Source organism: Poecilia formosa, unplaced genomic scaffold, assembly GCF_000485575.1.
Source record: "Poecilia formosa unplaced genomic scaffold, Poecilia_formosa-5.1.2 Scaffold32, whole genome shotgun sequence".
NCBI classification, from domain to species: Eukaryota; Metazoa; Chordata; class Actinopteri; order Cyprinodontiformes; family Poeciliidae; genus Poecilia; species Poecilia formosa.
This window is the reverse complement of record NW_006799971.1, coordinates 1799858-1815972: the sequence shown is the minus strand read 5'-3', so window position 1 is coordinate 1815972 and position 16115 is coordinate 1799858. Positions and strand designations below refer to the sequence as shown.

Sequence of the window (16115 nt, the reverse complement as noted above, 5' to 3'; positions counted from 1 at the left end):
TGATTATAGTGAAATTGTTTCATCGCTCCATACTGTGGGGAAACTTAACCCTCTCAATTTGTGTTGATCAGTGAATAGGAAAGGGATGGAGGAGGAATTTTTTTGTTGTTGTTTAAATGATGAAACATAAAGAGCAGGTTTCCTCTTTTGGTCCCTGAAAGCACAGAATGACTCAAATGTACCAGAGTAAAACAAATGCATCGTTTTTTAGTTTTATGAAACAAATCTGAACTCTTTAAGCTAAAACTCATCAAACTATGGAACCGTTTGACTGTCCAAACATCAAACAATTCAAACTTCTTTATAAGGAAATAGTCCACACTAAATACGAGATATGATGTTGATATTTTATTCTGCTGTTCTTCTGACTTTATTAGTGTCAATATTATCATTATTGTTGTGGTTAAAGCCATTAGATTTACTTACGTCGCTGGTGTTGACGAACCAGGCGATGTCTCCATAGGAGGCCAGCTCTCCGTTCACAAAGCAGCTGATTTCACTGTTCTTCCACCGATTGTAGATGTGAACCAGAGTCACCATGTACCACTGCAGCAACGACAACATGTCACACCTCAGCACACATCAGCCGCTCTCACCCGACACATTCTGACCACAGCGGACGAGCAGACAGTTCTAGTTCATTAACCCATTTCCATCAGAACTCGTTCCCCTCAAGGTATCGCTTCACCTACTTTACTTATTTCTCATCTTCTTGCAGTTGTTCAACCACTGAGGTAATGCCATGAACATTTTATAGCTATAGTCTGAATCAACTAAGGTTAGCTTTGTGGATTATCCTTATTTCTGCTTTTCCTCACACACGTTCTGCTCTACGGATGTCTGTGCAGGAGGGAGCAGCATTCATTCAAACATCAGTTCTGTTTCTTTTTATGTCTCTACTGGAGGTTTCTTCCTGTCAAAGGGGAGTTTTTCCTCCCCACTGTTGCTTCGTCTTTGATTGGTATGAGGGATTGTTGTAAAGACAACAACAAGGCAAGCAATTGTCGCCCCCTGCTGGTCCAGGAGGACTGAGTGCTGCAAGTCAATGACTCAATGCTCTGCTGGGTTTCCTAAGACAGAAACTTCATAAACTACTTTCAATAATTAATTAAGCTCAATGCAATGTTTGATTGATAACTAGGATCGATTAGAATGTATGTGACATCGAAATGAAATGACTTTTTTTGTAAAGTGGATCAGGATGATATATTGTAAATGGGTGATAAAGAAAGAAAATGAATTGAATTGCAGGTTTCATGCAATGTGGAAGCAGTCTGGTAATTCCATTCATTTCAGCTGGATAATCTCACAGGAAGTGAAGTCATACATTTTTCATGAAGTTCAACAGGATTTGTCAAAACAACTGTGGATGACAGATGGGCCTTTGATTTGTTTTATTTTTTTCATTCTTATTTCCAATGGTCTCAATTGTCAGTTTTATTAAATATGAACAATCTTTAGGTTCAGCTCCATAACTGTCCAGAATGTCTCAAATTGGTGCACCGTTGTCATGCAGATGGCAGACTGATCAGTGGGATTCCTCCCGTACCTTCTGTGGTTTGAAGTCGTACTTCACGCAGTGCTGGAAGCCTTTGCCATTTGACTTCAATGAGGTCACTATCAAACAGCCGGCCACAAAGTGTGCAGAGTAGCCCATGCCTTTGCTGGTGCGGAAGCTGCAACAAGATGAACAGGAAACACACGTAATGTTAGGCGGGGCGCTCAGGCACACCTGAGCAATAATCCTGCCGCCTAATCAGCACCTTGATGTGGCTCGCCTGTGAAGTGAGCCGCATCAGCTCTGCTAAGGAAAATTGCTCACTCACATTAGCTGCGTTTCCATTGCACAAATTGAAATTACAAAAATAGATTTAATGGAAACATGACAAATAAAAAAAACAAAAAAAAACAACCTCATGTTTACATCAGCCAGTTTATAACTCAGCCACTCAGTTTTAGTGGGCTGAGAAGCCCAGGGAGTGCTGTAGGTGACTCCCTCTCCTACAGCAGCTGTAGCAGAGGGAGTCAGCATCACCTACCAGTATAGATAAGGCTTGTCTTTATCCACGTTGATGTTGTTTAGAGGATCCATTCGGATCCACGTGTGGAACGTAAATCCATTCTGGTACGGCCATCTTGCAATGGGGGGTAGAGCTATAGCCTGGTGGAATAAAAATATCAATATATGTAAAAACAGCAGGAGACAAAAAAATTGGGTCAACATGATCAAATCCCTCTAGTTGTTATAGTCCAAGTATGGTCGCCACATCTACCTCAAAGCAAGAGCAGAAAAGAGTATCGGTGTTTGCCAACAGTGCAGGTCAGAAGTTTACATACGGTCAAGGTTAAAGTTGATGGTTTGGGAAAACAATTCTAGAAAATTCTCCAAAGCCTGAATTAGTTTTTAGTTGTTTGCTTAAAGCTGCAGTATGTGGCTTTATAAAAAATATTGTTTTACATGTTTGTTGAAACAGTCACCATGTTATAACAATATGCGTCAGTCAGATGATCTGTAGGGGGAAAAAAAGATCTAAAAATAGTCTCTCTCCCAGTGCTAACTAGAAACAACCAATCAGAGCCAGGAGGCGGGTCTTAGAGTTGTCGATCATTCCCTCTCTGCTATAGCTTCTCCCTGGTAGCAGAACCTGTCATGCATGCTAAGGCTAGTTGGCATTGCCACCGATGACGGTGGATAAACAATTTACTTTTAACAGTAAGTCGTTTCTCTGCCACACACTTAGCAGCCAGTACATTAGGTTGACAGACAGCGCTAAGACTCTCCTCCTGGCTCTGATTGGCTGTTTTTGGTAGGGAGCGGTGAATTTTTTCAGACGGCGATAGCAGCACAGGGAGGGTGTGGCAGAGATCGATATTTTCACAGATTGTTTCATATTATATTATCCGTGTTTCATATTTTCATCACAACATGGTGATGGTTTTAACAAATATCTAAAAATATATTTTTGAAGTTACGTACTGCAGCTTTAAAGGACCAGCACAGGAAGTCCTCATGGCTCACTGCTGACCAAACTAACCAGAACCCACAACACAAGTTGGCCTTCTCTACTCAGAAACCAATTAGCAACGACTACAGAACCAAACGCTTTAAAGGCCAAACTAGATGGAGAATTGAGAAACTGGTTTCTACTTCCTTCCTGGTACAATACTTTTATTCATATTGAACAGTTCCACACAGATAAAACCTCATATCTGATAGACTTGATCTCTGTAAAAACATCTAAAACAGTTTTTCAGTCATTAGTCTAAAGCAGGTCAGATAAACACATCGAGTTAGACGACAGATTTCAGAGTCTGAAAGATATGGTTTTAAATTCTTTAAACTAGGAGCCGTTTTCATAATTAAGCTCTGGAAAAGAACGAAGCAGGAAGCAACTCCAAGAGAGCAAAGCCACACACTAATGGAAATGTTTAGGCAAGTAATATTCAGAACTGTTCAAACTCCACAGACGATCAGAGATGAGATGTGACTCATGAGGCCATCGTCAGACAGACTGTTTAGTAACCGACATTGCTACATAAAACCAGACTTTCAGAGCCACATCTTCAACAAACTTTACTTTCATGTAGAATAAAGCTTCTTACGGTTCTCTGTGGTAATGCATCAATTAGAGAAAAATTGAAACTAACTGAAGAATCGAAATGAAACAGAGGGTTCAGGTGGTGACATAGAAGAACCTCAAGTCCAACAATGAATAAAAACGTTAAATTCCTGCCATAGACCCTTTTCGTCATCTGTGTGTGGAGCGTACTTACAGCTGCATTCTTCCCAGGGAAGCTGAAGAAGGAGTCTGGACCGTTCCTGTGAGCCATGTACTTCAGCACCGACAGAAGCTTCACGGCGTGACGAGGCTGAGGACAGAAACCGGCCTGTGAGTTACTATCACAGGAAAACTAGACACAACATAAGCACAGTCACATGGTTGTCCTGGAAACCAGTATGCGTAGCAACTGGGTTTGGTTTTGTGGATAAAAACACTGAGGTTTACATTCAACTAATTTTAATTATTGCTTTTAAACAGTAATATAAGCTTATATTTGCACCAGCAAAGTTGATAGAGGCAAATTAACTTTACTCAGCTCCTTCAGACTAGCCAGAAGCAATTAGCAAACACATGGCGGACCTGTGAGTCTGCTGAGCTCATTGTAGAAACTACTTCTCAGGGCAATGTTCCTAAAAATGGTTGGAAATGGCATCATGGAGGAGCATTGTTGTGATGACTTCCGGAAGGCAGAGTGTCAGAAAGAGCAGGAGCTCCTTAAAGCGACACAGGCCCAATTTCAAGGCGTTAAACTAAGAAGTCAAATTTCTAAGTCACATTTGATACATACAACATTTTCATAACAGTTGAAGCTAACAGTTACTAAAATGTGTCAAGACATTACATAATACTGAAATAATTTTCCAGAACAACTAATATCCAACCCAGTCTGCTTAAAACTTTAGTACATATCTAAAAGAATATACCACAATATTAGTTATTATTCATTTCTAATTAGCTCCACATTTTATTCTGACTAAAATAATATCAAAAATAAGATCCTAATTTGTTTTTTCTAAGGTAAATTATTTCCATAAAAAGTTAATAGTGTAGCATCACTACAGGCCACAAGGAAATAGAAGACAACGCCACAACTTTTGCATTTTAGTATAAATGTCCCTCTCAATAAGGCCCAAAATATACAATCCAGACATGCATGCATTGCTGTTGTTAAAAAGTGGCTTTGAGCCTACTGAAGATTAGAACTGATCAAATCAATAATCTGAACTCAGACTGGTATAAGTCAGAAACCCATTTAGATTGCAGTCATTTTGCTGAGTTTCTTTAAGATCCTGTAATTTATGCAGGAAAAGACTTTGCCTAAAAACAAAGCTACTGTACCTGCTCTGGTTTCCCAGCATAACTACAACAAAAGGATTGGTGTGGATGGAGAATCTAACATAAATAAGGTGATAGATTTTATAGAACATCGTTTAATTCAAGCACATCATCACATTAGGACTCTGACTCACCCACTGGCCCTGCTCCCCTTGCAGCTTACTGAAGAAAAGCTTGAGCTCCTTTACTGTGATGCTGTAGCTGGCGAGCACACCCAACATGTCCACCAGCAAGTCTGCAAAACACACACACACACACACACACACACACACACACACACACACACACACACACAAGGCAGAGGATGGTGTTTACAGCTGGAAATGAACAGGGATTAGACCTGGCCTGATGAAAACACAGAAACTGATGAGACACAAACTGCTATTCAGGAGTTTTGGAATGAGTTTTATCTTAAATTAGTGCTATCAATTGATTAAAATAGAAACGTGAGTGGTTGATGGTTAGCTATGCTTTATTTCATTTCTCATCAGCCTTGCTTGATGTGACTCAGCCACTGGAGGACAGAGCTGCTCACACTGGACAGAGGTCACTGAGCACCAAACAAACTCCCTCCAGATCTGCAGATGTGCAAAATGTTGTTCTGACATTTGAGACAGAGACTGTACACTGTAACTCAGTCAGCACTGCACTATCAATCAATACGTGCAGCACTGGAAGGTGACGTCATGAGGTCACAAACGGGGGTGAAAAATAAGTCGTGAAGTTTGCTAGAGAATTCCACAAATCTTACTCCGCTGACTCCTCAGTGGGAGGTTGTGTCTTTAGGTGCTTCAGGTGAAATATGCATCTCAGCTGCAGCACGCTTCTAGCAGAGGAGCTGGGGAATTATTGACGCGATAAACACTATTCAGACAGGGAAGTGCTTCCCTGGCCACAAATGAGCTGCCTTTAGAGTGATGGACTTTAAACTCCAACCAGTCGGTCTGGTTCTGGATTTTACTGAGCCAGCGTTCATGTGAGTCACTGGTCAGCCTCCGCTAAGGTTCAGCTCAAGACTTTTACCGACACCACATTCAACTAATTCACCCTACATCTAAAAACACGGACACTCTCTAGGCAACACGGTATAGTATGTCTACTGTTTGTGACAGGAGCATCACTAAGGTGCAGCAACACAAGCTGCTAAGCAAATCACTAACAGCAGTGTGTGGGTCGCAGTGCAGCTTAATGTGAAACCAAAACCTGTGAACAGTCTTCACACAGAATGTCAATGATCAATGATCCTCTATGGAGGCCTCAGAGTTTTGTTTAGAGAACATTAATGAACAAACAGCGTCGTGAAGTCAAAGGCTGGAATGATTAATCGATATCTGAAATAATCTTCACCTAATTTTGGAACCGATTAATTGTTGACCGGAGTATAGACATGTTTAAAGTTATTGTTTACATCTGGAAATTTAGCGCACGTGCACAACGCTGGAGGGCAAAAAGATGATTCTTTGACTTGTCATTCATAACCGCGCTGCCAGTACAGCTACTCTGTTAGCAAAATGAAACCTGGAGATGGAGGTATTACTAATTTAGTGCAGTATTCCACAGGAAAGAGAAAAATAATGCAGAAAAACCTTTGAAGAACGATTCAAAACCACTCACTTTTTTCTCGCTGTCAGCTGTTACACACAGACTCATTGCCATAGCAACTGACTGGCAGCAACACTAATGTATCAGGTTTTAACACCACAAAACTCAAAAACATCCCCCACAAAAAAAACAAAACAAAAAAACCGTATACAGTTATATGTTGAAAAATATATTGTAAGAATAAAAAAAAGACACAAAACAGAGGAGATGAAAAAGAGAAAACAAAAACACCCGCAAAACAGAAGACACAAAAGAGAGGGGGTGTGTGTGTGGGTCGCCTCATTTATTTATTATTTTTAAAATAAAACAAAAACACAAAAAACCACACAACACACACACATGCACAGGATAACAGACAAAAGAGAACAAAACACACACACCCCCCCCTCTCGCAATATTTATTTTTTTTAAAAAAAATCCTCACGACCAAGTAGACAAAATACTGATAATAAGTAGCAAAAAAACAACCCGCCTCGTCTTCTAAAAATCACCCATACATTTAAGATTTAGCATGTTATGCTGACAACCTGACAGTTAAAACCAATGGAAGTCATCATCTCCTGTGTCATCAGTGAGATGGAGGGTGGGATCTTGCGTGTGACATCACACCGCAAAGTGTTTATACAGATTCAAAAGAGGCAATTTGCTGAAAGAATAACTCAACCAGAGTCATAATTACAAAACTATACAAAATGGTACACATTTTGAATTAAAAATATGAAAAAAGAAAAAAAAAACAAAAAAACTTCTGTGTAAATACATTCTGCCCAAAGCTTATAAAAGCAGTTTTAGCTTCACCTGGTTTGGATTCTGTAAAAAAAGAAAAAAAAATCTATACAGCACCTTCTGCTATCCAGTTATTAATCGGTAAACCAAAAATAATCAGATCAGCAGTACACTGTATTGATGTGTATTGAGGTCAAGGCAAGCAGAAAGGCCTGAGCTTTTCACATATTGATGTTAGAAATGTGTTTCAACTGAGGACTCTATTTTAGCTCTATTTTAGGCAATACAATGTTTATTTTCTTAATCAAAAAGGAACTGTATTTTTTGTTCATTTGCATCTTAAAAAGGTTGAACAGATTCAATGATAATGTGCCAAAAAGTGAAAATGAAAATGTAGCAATAACAAATAAAAGGACATTTTCCCCCATACCTGCAATCATGCTGTCAGTGGTGGAGATCCTGTGCAGCACCAGCTGGATGAGCTCCACCTCGGTGCATGCCTGCAGGTTCCGCACGCTTTTTTTGAGGATGGCGGTGAAGATGCTCCAGATCTCGGCCTGACACGTGGGCTCACACTTGTCCAGCAGCTCCACCATGCACACAATGCTCTCTGGCTCCTGGATGATGAAGTTCATTTCGAGGTCAAACTGACCGCCGACCAGCTGGAGACGGAAACACACAGAAAAAATATTTAAACACACATTTGCCTGAGAGTCACTGGTCTGCTGATAAAACTGCTGATTAAACAGCTATGAGAGAGACAGAAGAGGAAAAGTTACTTTTGTAAGACGGTGTCTGAATGGTACAGCATTCATAACACCACAAGCACAAATATTGTTCTTGAAAAGCCTCGTCATCTGAAATGAACTTCTTCAGGACACTTCTTACGTTAAAAAGACTATCACTAAATTACACACAGACTCATTGCCATAGGAACTGGCAGTGACACTAATGTATCAGGTTTTAACACCACAAAACTCACAAACATTTCCCGCACAAGGAACATAACATTCAAACCGTTTACAGTTTGAATGTAAACTCGATAAACTCGATAAACACCATCCTGCAGCACTATCCGGACAGAGAACTGCTTCCCTGGCCACAAATGAGCTGCCTTTAGAGTTGTGGACTTTAAACATCAGTAAATTCAGATGTTTGAATTTACTGTATTGAATTTACTTGTTGCTCCAACGTATGAATAAGATGCCGACGTCTCCCCTGATTGGCTGATAGATAATGAGAGTTAGCGCCATGGCTAAGTTATGAATATATCTTCTCATGTAACAGTTTATATCAGTCACTGCTATATATTACTTATGACATATCGCATGAACAACCGTATTCACATGTGATTTTAATTTTATTTCTTATTTAGTAGAAACACATCAGTTGTATTTTTTCCGATCCTTTGTCTATATTATCGGAATATAGACAAATACTTGCACACATTTGTAACGGAAACGCAGCTACAGAGACACGGGGTCAACAAGAAGCATCAAATGCAGCCGTCAAGCCCGACGTCAACAACCAGTGGGAGCAGAACTCGGCGCTCTGCTGTTCCTGCAGGAGGACCTGGGACGCTAACAGCGGCTGACGCAGCCTGTCAGACAGCGCTCAGGGCTGCAGCGGCGTGCACTCAGGTTATTCAAGAGGAAGCATGCAACTGCAGCAGAGATGTTAACCTTCCACTGACATCACGCATTGTTTTCCATATCATGTTTTTTAATAACGTGACATCAGAATAAAAAAGGAACACGTTTCATTTTCCAGATCAGCTGTTATCTTCCAGCTAACCCCGGGGCCCCCAGCTACGACACATGAACTATACAGGTAGCTGTATCAGGGCAGAGGGCCACAGTGATTTACTTATTGCAAAGAGCTGATGTTCCTTTGTGTCTGGAATGAAATGGATGAGCTATAAATGTCATCATCTTTCACGGCTTAATAGCCGCGGCGACATTTTTATTATCTGCCAATGCTAATAGAAAACGATAAGGGAAATAACAACGTTGATGTCAAATTAATAGGGTTAGAATGTGTTCAGAATCCACCCATGTGACAGCAGGAAGGTTTCATTTAATGCAGCCCAGCAGGATGACAGAGGAAGCTACTCCTGTTGCTGCAATTGGAAGATCTGGGAAGACAAACAGTTTATCTCTAGAAAATAACATCTTAATTTATTCATTTTTTTCTGATAAATATTCAGCTACATGGAATTCCTTTCTGCATATCGAATCCATTCCTGAACAACTGCAGCGCTCCTGTCACACAGTTATCTAAAGCCCAACCACATTTTCTCAAAATATGAACATATTTAAAAAGATAAGGGAAATTATCCTTTGAAATTTCTTCCATTGTCTTTTTAAATTTGTGTGTATGTATTCATTTTAGTCACGGTGGTCACAAATCGTCCCCCAACCGTTCTGAAGGGTCACCTTTGTCCATCATTAGCAGTGATGTTAGGGTGGAGCAACACCCTAACAGTCCAACACACTGAAGTGACATGGACTAGAAACATGAAACTGAATTCATTTCTAATAATATGTGCTGGCACAGAAACTGTGGCTTAGTGATATGGTTTAACAATAAAATCTTTTTTTTTTCCTTTTTTTTTTTTAGATCAGGTCTGATTTGAATTGTTTTCTTGATTTCTTTTCTAAAAAGAGAAATTACAAATGACAGAAAACATTTTCAAAAAGTAACTTTTATGTCAGTCATCCAAAAATTTGATTGATTAAATAGATTTAACACCTAGCCCCAACAGAAACCATTGACTAATTTCAGTTTTCATCTGCTGAACCAGGGGCCTGAGGCCTGCAGCTGTCTGCTAAATTGATTATAACTTGATCTGCACTGTCTATACTCGTTTTTTTGATGACGATTCTGTGTCCAACGCTTTGTGACTCATCCAGAAATGACAAACACTTGTATCAGTAAGTTGGTGGTGGACGGTCCCGGGTGCCATGCCCAGCCTCTGGGTGCCGTTTTAACAGAGTAGGTGATGTATGAGCCTGACGCAGCGCTCAAGTTGTTCATCCATCACGTTGGGCTGGCGGAGGAGCGACACACGGGGGGCTAATTGGCTGCTGACGCTGGAGTCGCACTGCAGTGGCAACCAGAGGAAGGGAAGCCGGGATGATGGGGATCATTTCAGACACATTCTGTCATTGCCTGAGAGCAGGAAGGAGTTCTGAGCTGAGGATGAACTGCTCCATGACCTTGGGACACTCTCATGGTGTGAGGGAGTGTCTGCAGAAACCTGACCCTCCTGCTTCTAGAGATGCACAGACATTGATATCTGTATTGGTCCTCATAATGAAAAAAATTTCACATTGGGTATCAGTGACAATTTGCCCCATCCACACTAAATAGGTTAAATCTAGACATGTAATTCTATGATTTGCACTCTGAGCTACATTATGATTTATTATGTATTTTACATTACTTTCAGAATGACTTATTTCACTTTCTGAGCCACTTGAAAGAAGGTTTGTTGCAGTTTATTTTTACATTCAGCACATTTATGTTTTAAAAAGAGAAACATTGGAAGTCAATTTAGCTCCGTTTTCTGTAACGAATCGCATCAGCTGATACTAAAACTCAGATATCGTATCAGTAGTGAAAAAAAGTGGATCGGTGTATCCCTATTCACCACTGACACAAACAAATCTGTCTCATTAATCTCACTTGTTTTGCCTGGGCTTGTCACCCACATTTGAATTCATTAAATGAAACTGAAAAACAACAAACAGTTAAGATTAAAACAGAAGTTAAAAATTTGCATTAAAAAAAACTCACATCGAGATTAATCTCAGAAATTTTCAAGAAAACAAAATCCTGAGTTTGAAAAGTCAAACTTTTTTATAGCAAATTTTCAAACTCAGAAATTTCCAAGTTTTTCTAAATATATACATATATTTTTTTTTCCTGGCAGAAATATACTCTTATTTTTCTATCTACATTGGCCCTAATACACCATCATAGCAACCTAAGAGGTTCCTGTTTTGGTACATTTTGTAAATATGGCTAATAATTTTGGAAAAACAATTTTTATTTATTCAGTGAGGATGTAATACAACTGACAATATTTAAAAATATATATAATATGCTTTTTTAGAAAAAAAAAAACAATCTGCATATTATAAAAAATTAGCCCTACATGTTATGGAAAGATGACTCTAAGCTCAATCAACTTTACATTAATTCATCAATTGATAACTTGCGTCCCTAAAACAGAATATTACAGTTCCACAGAGCCTGAAATTAAAAAATTCCAAGAGATTAAGAGTAAAACTTTAGCAATTTAAAACAATAAATCCAGTCATGTCGATCTAATGACACTAATAATTGCGGCCCTTTCACTGTGATGTCGTCCCGGCCATGTCTGCTGTTCTCCAGGTGCTGCAGCCTGGTGTCCTCCATAGACGGCGGTGTGATCCTGGCAGCCAGACACCAGATCTCCAGGTAACCCTGCCTGCTGTTCCTCTCCAGAGGCCTGCCTGAATTAATCATGGCTGAGCGGCTCAGCAGCCACTGGGTTGAAACACGCGGCACAACAAGCTTCTCCATGGAGAACAACAAAGGCTGCTGATAGGCCGAATGAATCACACATGAACTGTGAGTTAACTTTATCTGAGAGATAAACCAGTCAAACTGTGTTAACTAGCTGCTGCACACTTATGATGACCACTTAGACACATGAAACCAGAGCAGATATTCAGCCTTCAGTCTGAGTGAAAATGGGATATTAGAAATAAACAGGAAGCAGATGCTAAACTAGCCCACCTGCAACTAATTAATACCAGAGGTATAACACAATTACATTAATGAATATTTTGCCTATTTACACAAGCATGCAGAATTTGTACTTTTTTTTTAACTAAAAGCATTTTAATGTAAAATGAGAAAGAACCGCAGAATAATAAGCAGAGTTATCCTGCCATCGAGTCATTTCTAATCATTTTACATTTAAATGCACAGCCTGACTGAGACCATGCTAATGCAACAGGACCTGAATGTGATTCTGTGTTGAAAATGGCTGGAATTCCTAGGAAGGCTCTGAATTCCTCCAGACCAGCCGCCTGCAGCCTCTACAGGCCAGAGACTCATTCTTCCCCTCAGTCCAGCTAAACAGATCCAGCTAAGGAGCAGCTAATGTTAAACCTTAAAAAATTAAAAGAAAAAAAAAGACTATTAAAATACTTTTCATATGGAAGATTGAAACTGGTAAAAAAAAAAAAAAAAATCCAACCCGATAAGAATTGGATCTAAAGACAGATTGCTACTACCGTTAATCATTCTGCAGTGGAAATTCAATGCAGTTATTAAAAAAAGAGAAAAAGGAACTGAAGATCTGCTATATTCTGCTTGTGTTGCATCTAGATTTAAATACATTAGTTGCTTCTTAAAGGGGATCTATTATGCTTCTTTTCAACAGGTTAGGGATGGTCTATGGTATAGAGAAAACATATTTATTACATTTTTGAACAAAGTCATTCTCTGATAATGAGATTTCACCTGGTCACTGCTGCCTATTTTGAGCTCCTTTCAGAATTAACTGTTTTAGGCCTCTGTCACTTTTATGCAAATAAGCTGCTGCTGACCACGCCCCTTTTCCTCCCCCTAATTCAGTGTTCACACTTGCAAAATGGCTGTAAACAGATGCACAAAGGTGAATGTTTGACTGAGTTGGACCCAGAAGCAGAAGTGGAGCATTCTGAAGAATGAAGGATTCAGCAGCAGCGACTTCAAAATCAGGAGGTCTTAAAAAGGGCTCGTTTTACAGACATGAACTTGTTTCCAGAAAACAGATGAATGGTTCTTTTTAGTGTTTGGACTGTTTTTAGTCCAGTAGAGACTCGGATGGAAGAAGAAAAACATCCAAAGCAAATTTTATATAATAAGTCCCTTAAGTTTAACTATTTGTAATATAAAAGAGCCATTGTGGAAGGTTTGAAGACATTTTGTAGTTTTCAGTTAAGTACAAAGATATTAAAATCTAATTTTGCATGAAAGAAACATGCAATTCAGTAAATTAGGACTAAAGACATGAGGACTTTAAATGGCAGCTTATGTAACAAGCCAGAATGACCACATTCATGTTAATGTGAATTAAAGGAAGAAACCTCTCATGGTGGCAGAGTGGCTGTGCTGCTCACCGCTGGCCTACATTTTCAACAGCTCTCTCAAGTGAAATTATTTTAACAAGCTGTGTCAAACTTAACACAGTTTAGTTTATTCATCCACAAGAGGCTGTGCTCTGCATCAGCAGAGACTCAACACGAGTCGTGATATGACAATATCCAAATATCAATCTCACTAAGCTGCTGATAGACCCTCATGGTTTGGAGAGAAACAGACAGGAAGCTCAGCATATGATGGAAGGCACGCTTTAATTTAGCTCCAATATGCTAGAAATACAACACCAGTTCAATTATTCCATCTTTCAAACCATTTTTAATGACTTTGTACAACTGTTAATTAATCTACATTTTAGAATAAGGAATTTCTCTAGAATTGCAAATCAAAACCAAATGAATTTGAATTTAGAGGAGTAGTTGTGCAACAGTCACTGCGCTTCCTTCAATCATACAATTGTGCAAAATGGAATTATGAAAATAAATTTGCTTAATGGAAACAGCAACTTTGAAAAAACTATTTCGATAAAAATGATTTTTGCGCTAAGATGAGGTGGACTTTCAGCTGTATCCAAATCTGTGTATTTTACAAAATTGATATAGCAGCATCTTTTTCCACATCACATAAACAACCGGATGCCACTACTGGCAGAAACGTCGAAGAAGACGACAGGAAGCAGTTGGAGGATGATGGCGCGGCATGACTTTGATGACTTATCGCATGCACAAAATCATTCATGTGTGATTTTAATTGCATTTCTTATTTCATGGAAACACTGCAACTGCAAGATTGTGTTTTTGTCGACATTAGCGGAATATCGACAAAGTTTTGCACATATTTGAAATGGGAAAAAAAGCTGGTGGGTGCCATTTTCCACCTCTTATAATCAGATTTTTCTGTTCTTCCATTTTGACAAGCCAAGGAATATTCAAACATCTGACCTGAAAGCTTCCTAGGCTGTAGCCAAAACTTTATGATGCTCTATAGATGTGACAAACAGACAATAACTTGCAGTATAAGCATGTGCTCAATTGTAATTAAAAAGTCTAGCAACACCTATAAACCAAAATAAATCAATTACTATGAAGACTAAACAGTGGCAAACTGGGAAAAACAAACCATAAACTCTGATTGTATTTAGAGAACCAAATGTTAGAATAGACATATACTGACTGCTACATCAAGGGAACAAACAGAGGGTCCGATCACGTTAATACACACACACTATCATCCCATCTAGTTTAAACTGAAGGCTGGCTGCTATTGTCAACAAAAGGAAAAGGCCTCTGCGGAAACGGCCCTCGTTAGACCGAGTCTCAGCCCAGAGGCAGTCACTTAGCTCCAGCAAGTTTAACTCATTTTAATCCTCAATGTGGAGAGGATTAAAAATACTGAATCAAGCTACTGAAACAGGTCGTCCTCTGAGAAAAGACGTCTTTGGCATTGAGAGAAATCAGCACAGATTTGAATAATGCAAAGAGCAGAAAGTGGAAGAATTGTTTTTTTCTTGAGATGAGGACCAGAGCGAAGATCATGTCTTTTTTTTGCTTGCTTACTAGAACCTGAACATATGTGATCAGAGCGTAAGGACCAGGGAGGTGAAGGAGGGAAGCGATAAGGATTAGTCATTAGTGAGGAATTTCAGCCTGAACTGGTCCATGGAGGACCGCAATAAGACTTCAGACATGAAGACCCTCCCTGCCTGCTGGGGGAAATAGCTGCATGTGAAAGGATCCATCTAAGAGATTTAGCTATATTCAAATAATGAGTGAAAATGTACAACTCTGCATGTTAGCAGATAAACAGTTTTTAATAGATCCCACCTCTAGTGTCCACTGACTTCATCCATACACCTAAACAACTAAAGCCTCAAAGCCTTCCGCCTTATCAGATAGAACAAACATTCATTCAACTTGGTCAAGTCCAGGAGCGTAACGTCCTCACATCAGTCAACGTCTACAGAGTCAGCTGTTCACTATGAGTGTAATAACCAGCGGATTGAATACATCTGTGCTCTGGGAAGAAACCGCCTGCCAAATTCGACACCAGAAGACCAGGGGGAACAAACTGGTTCCACAGAGCTCTGTGCCAAGTGTCATGAGATTGCTCAGAAGTTTGTTGCCGTGTTTTAATCCGCTTCCACTATCTGGTTTTAGCATCCACAGGAGACGGATACTTTTGAGGAATGTTTATCTGAGACAGTGAGGAATTATGTACATTGGTACAATTCTTAAAGCTGCAGTATTCAACTTTTATAAAGAACATGTTCTACATATGTGTTAAAACTGTCACAATGTCATGACAACTATGACATGAGACAGATAATCTGTGAAAAGATCAATCTCCTCCATGAACTACTACTGCCATCTGAAGAAACTCACTGCTCCCGACCAAAAACAACCAATCAGAGCCAGGAGGAGGGTCTTAGTGCTGTCAATAAACCCTATGTACTCGGTCCCAAATGTGTTAATGATGGAGAAACAACTTATCACAGTAAAACAGCTTCAGCAGAACACATTTAAAAGGCTTTAATAATTTATGACATGCTTTGCTCTTCAGCTTAAGGAACCCCAAAACAGAAATCTTTAAATGGATGAAAACAATCCACATGAAAACTGTAATTCATTAACAGAACGTGCCTTCCTGTATTATTCATTTACCAAGAAATTCTGTAGCCTCAAGCCTGAAATCTTGCACTGCAGTAGTGCTTTACAGTAAACCTTTTTGGAACCACAAATCTGAAATTTGCAT

The 16115-nt window shown here is 39.4% G+C and overlaps 1 protein-coding gene across 6 annotated transcripts in view; it reads right to left on the bottom strand.

Moving 5' to 3' along the window:
* Positions 1–16115, bottom strand: part of lrba (LPS-responsive vesicle trafficking, beach and anchor containing) — a 250687-nt gene that overhangs the window by 223105 nt on the left and 11467 nt on the right. For all 6 annotated transcript variants that reach the window (XM_016670293.1, XM_016670296.1, XM_016670294.1 and 3 more), the window contains exons 2-7: positions 7657–7888; positions 5033–5133; positions 3775–3870; positions 2040–2161; positions 1550–1676; positions 427–546 (exon numbers count right to left, since the gene is read on the bottom strand). In XM_016670293.1, the coding sequence (XP_016525779.1) occupies positions 427–546; positions 1550–1676; positions 2040–2161; positions 3775–3870; positions 5033–5133; positions 7657–7888 (798 nt within the window). The remainder of the gene's footprint in view (positions 1–426; positions 547–1549; positions 1677–2039; positions 2162–3774; positions 3871–5032; positions 5134–7656; positions 7889–16115) is intronic.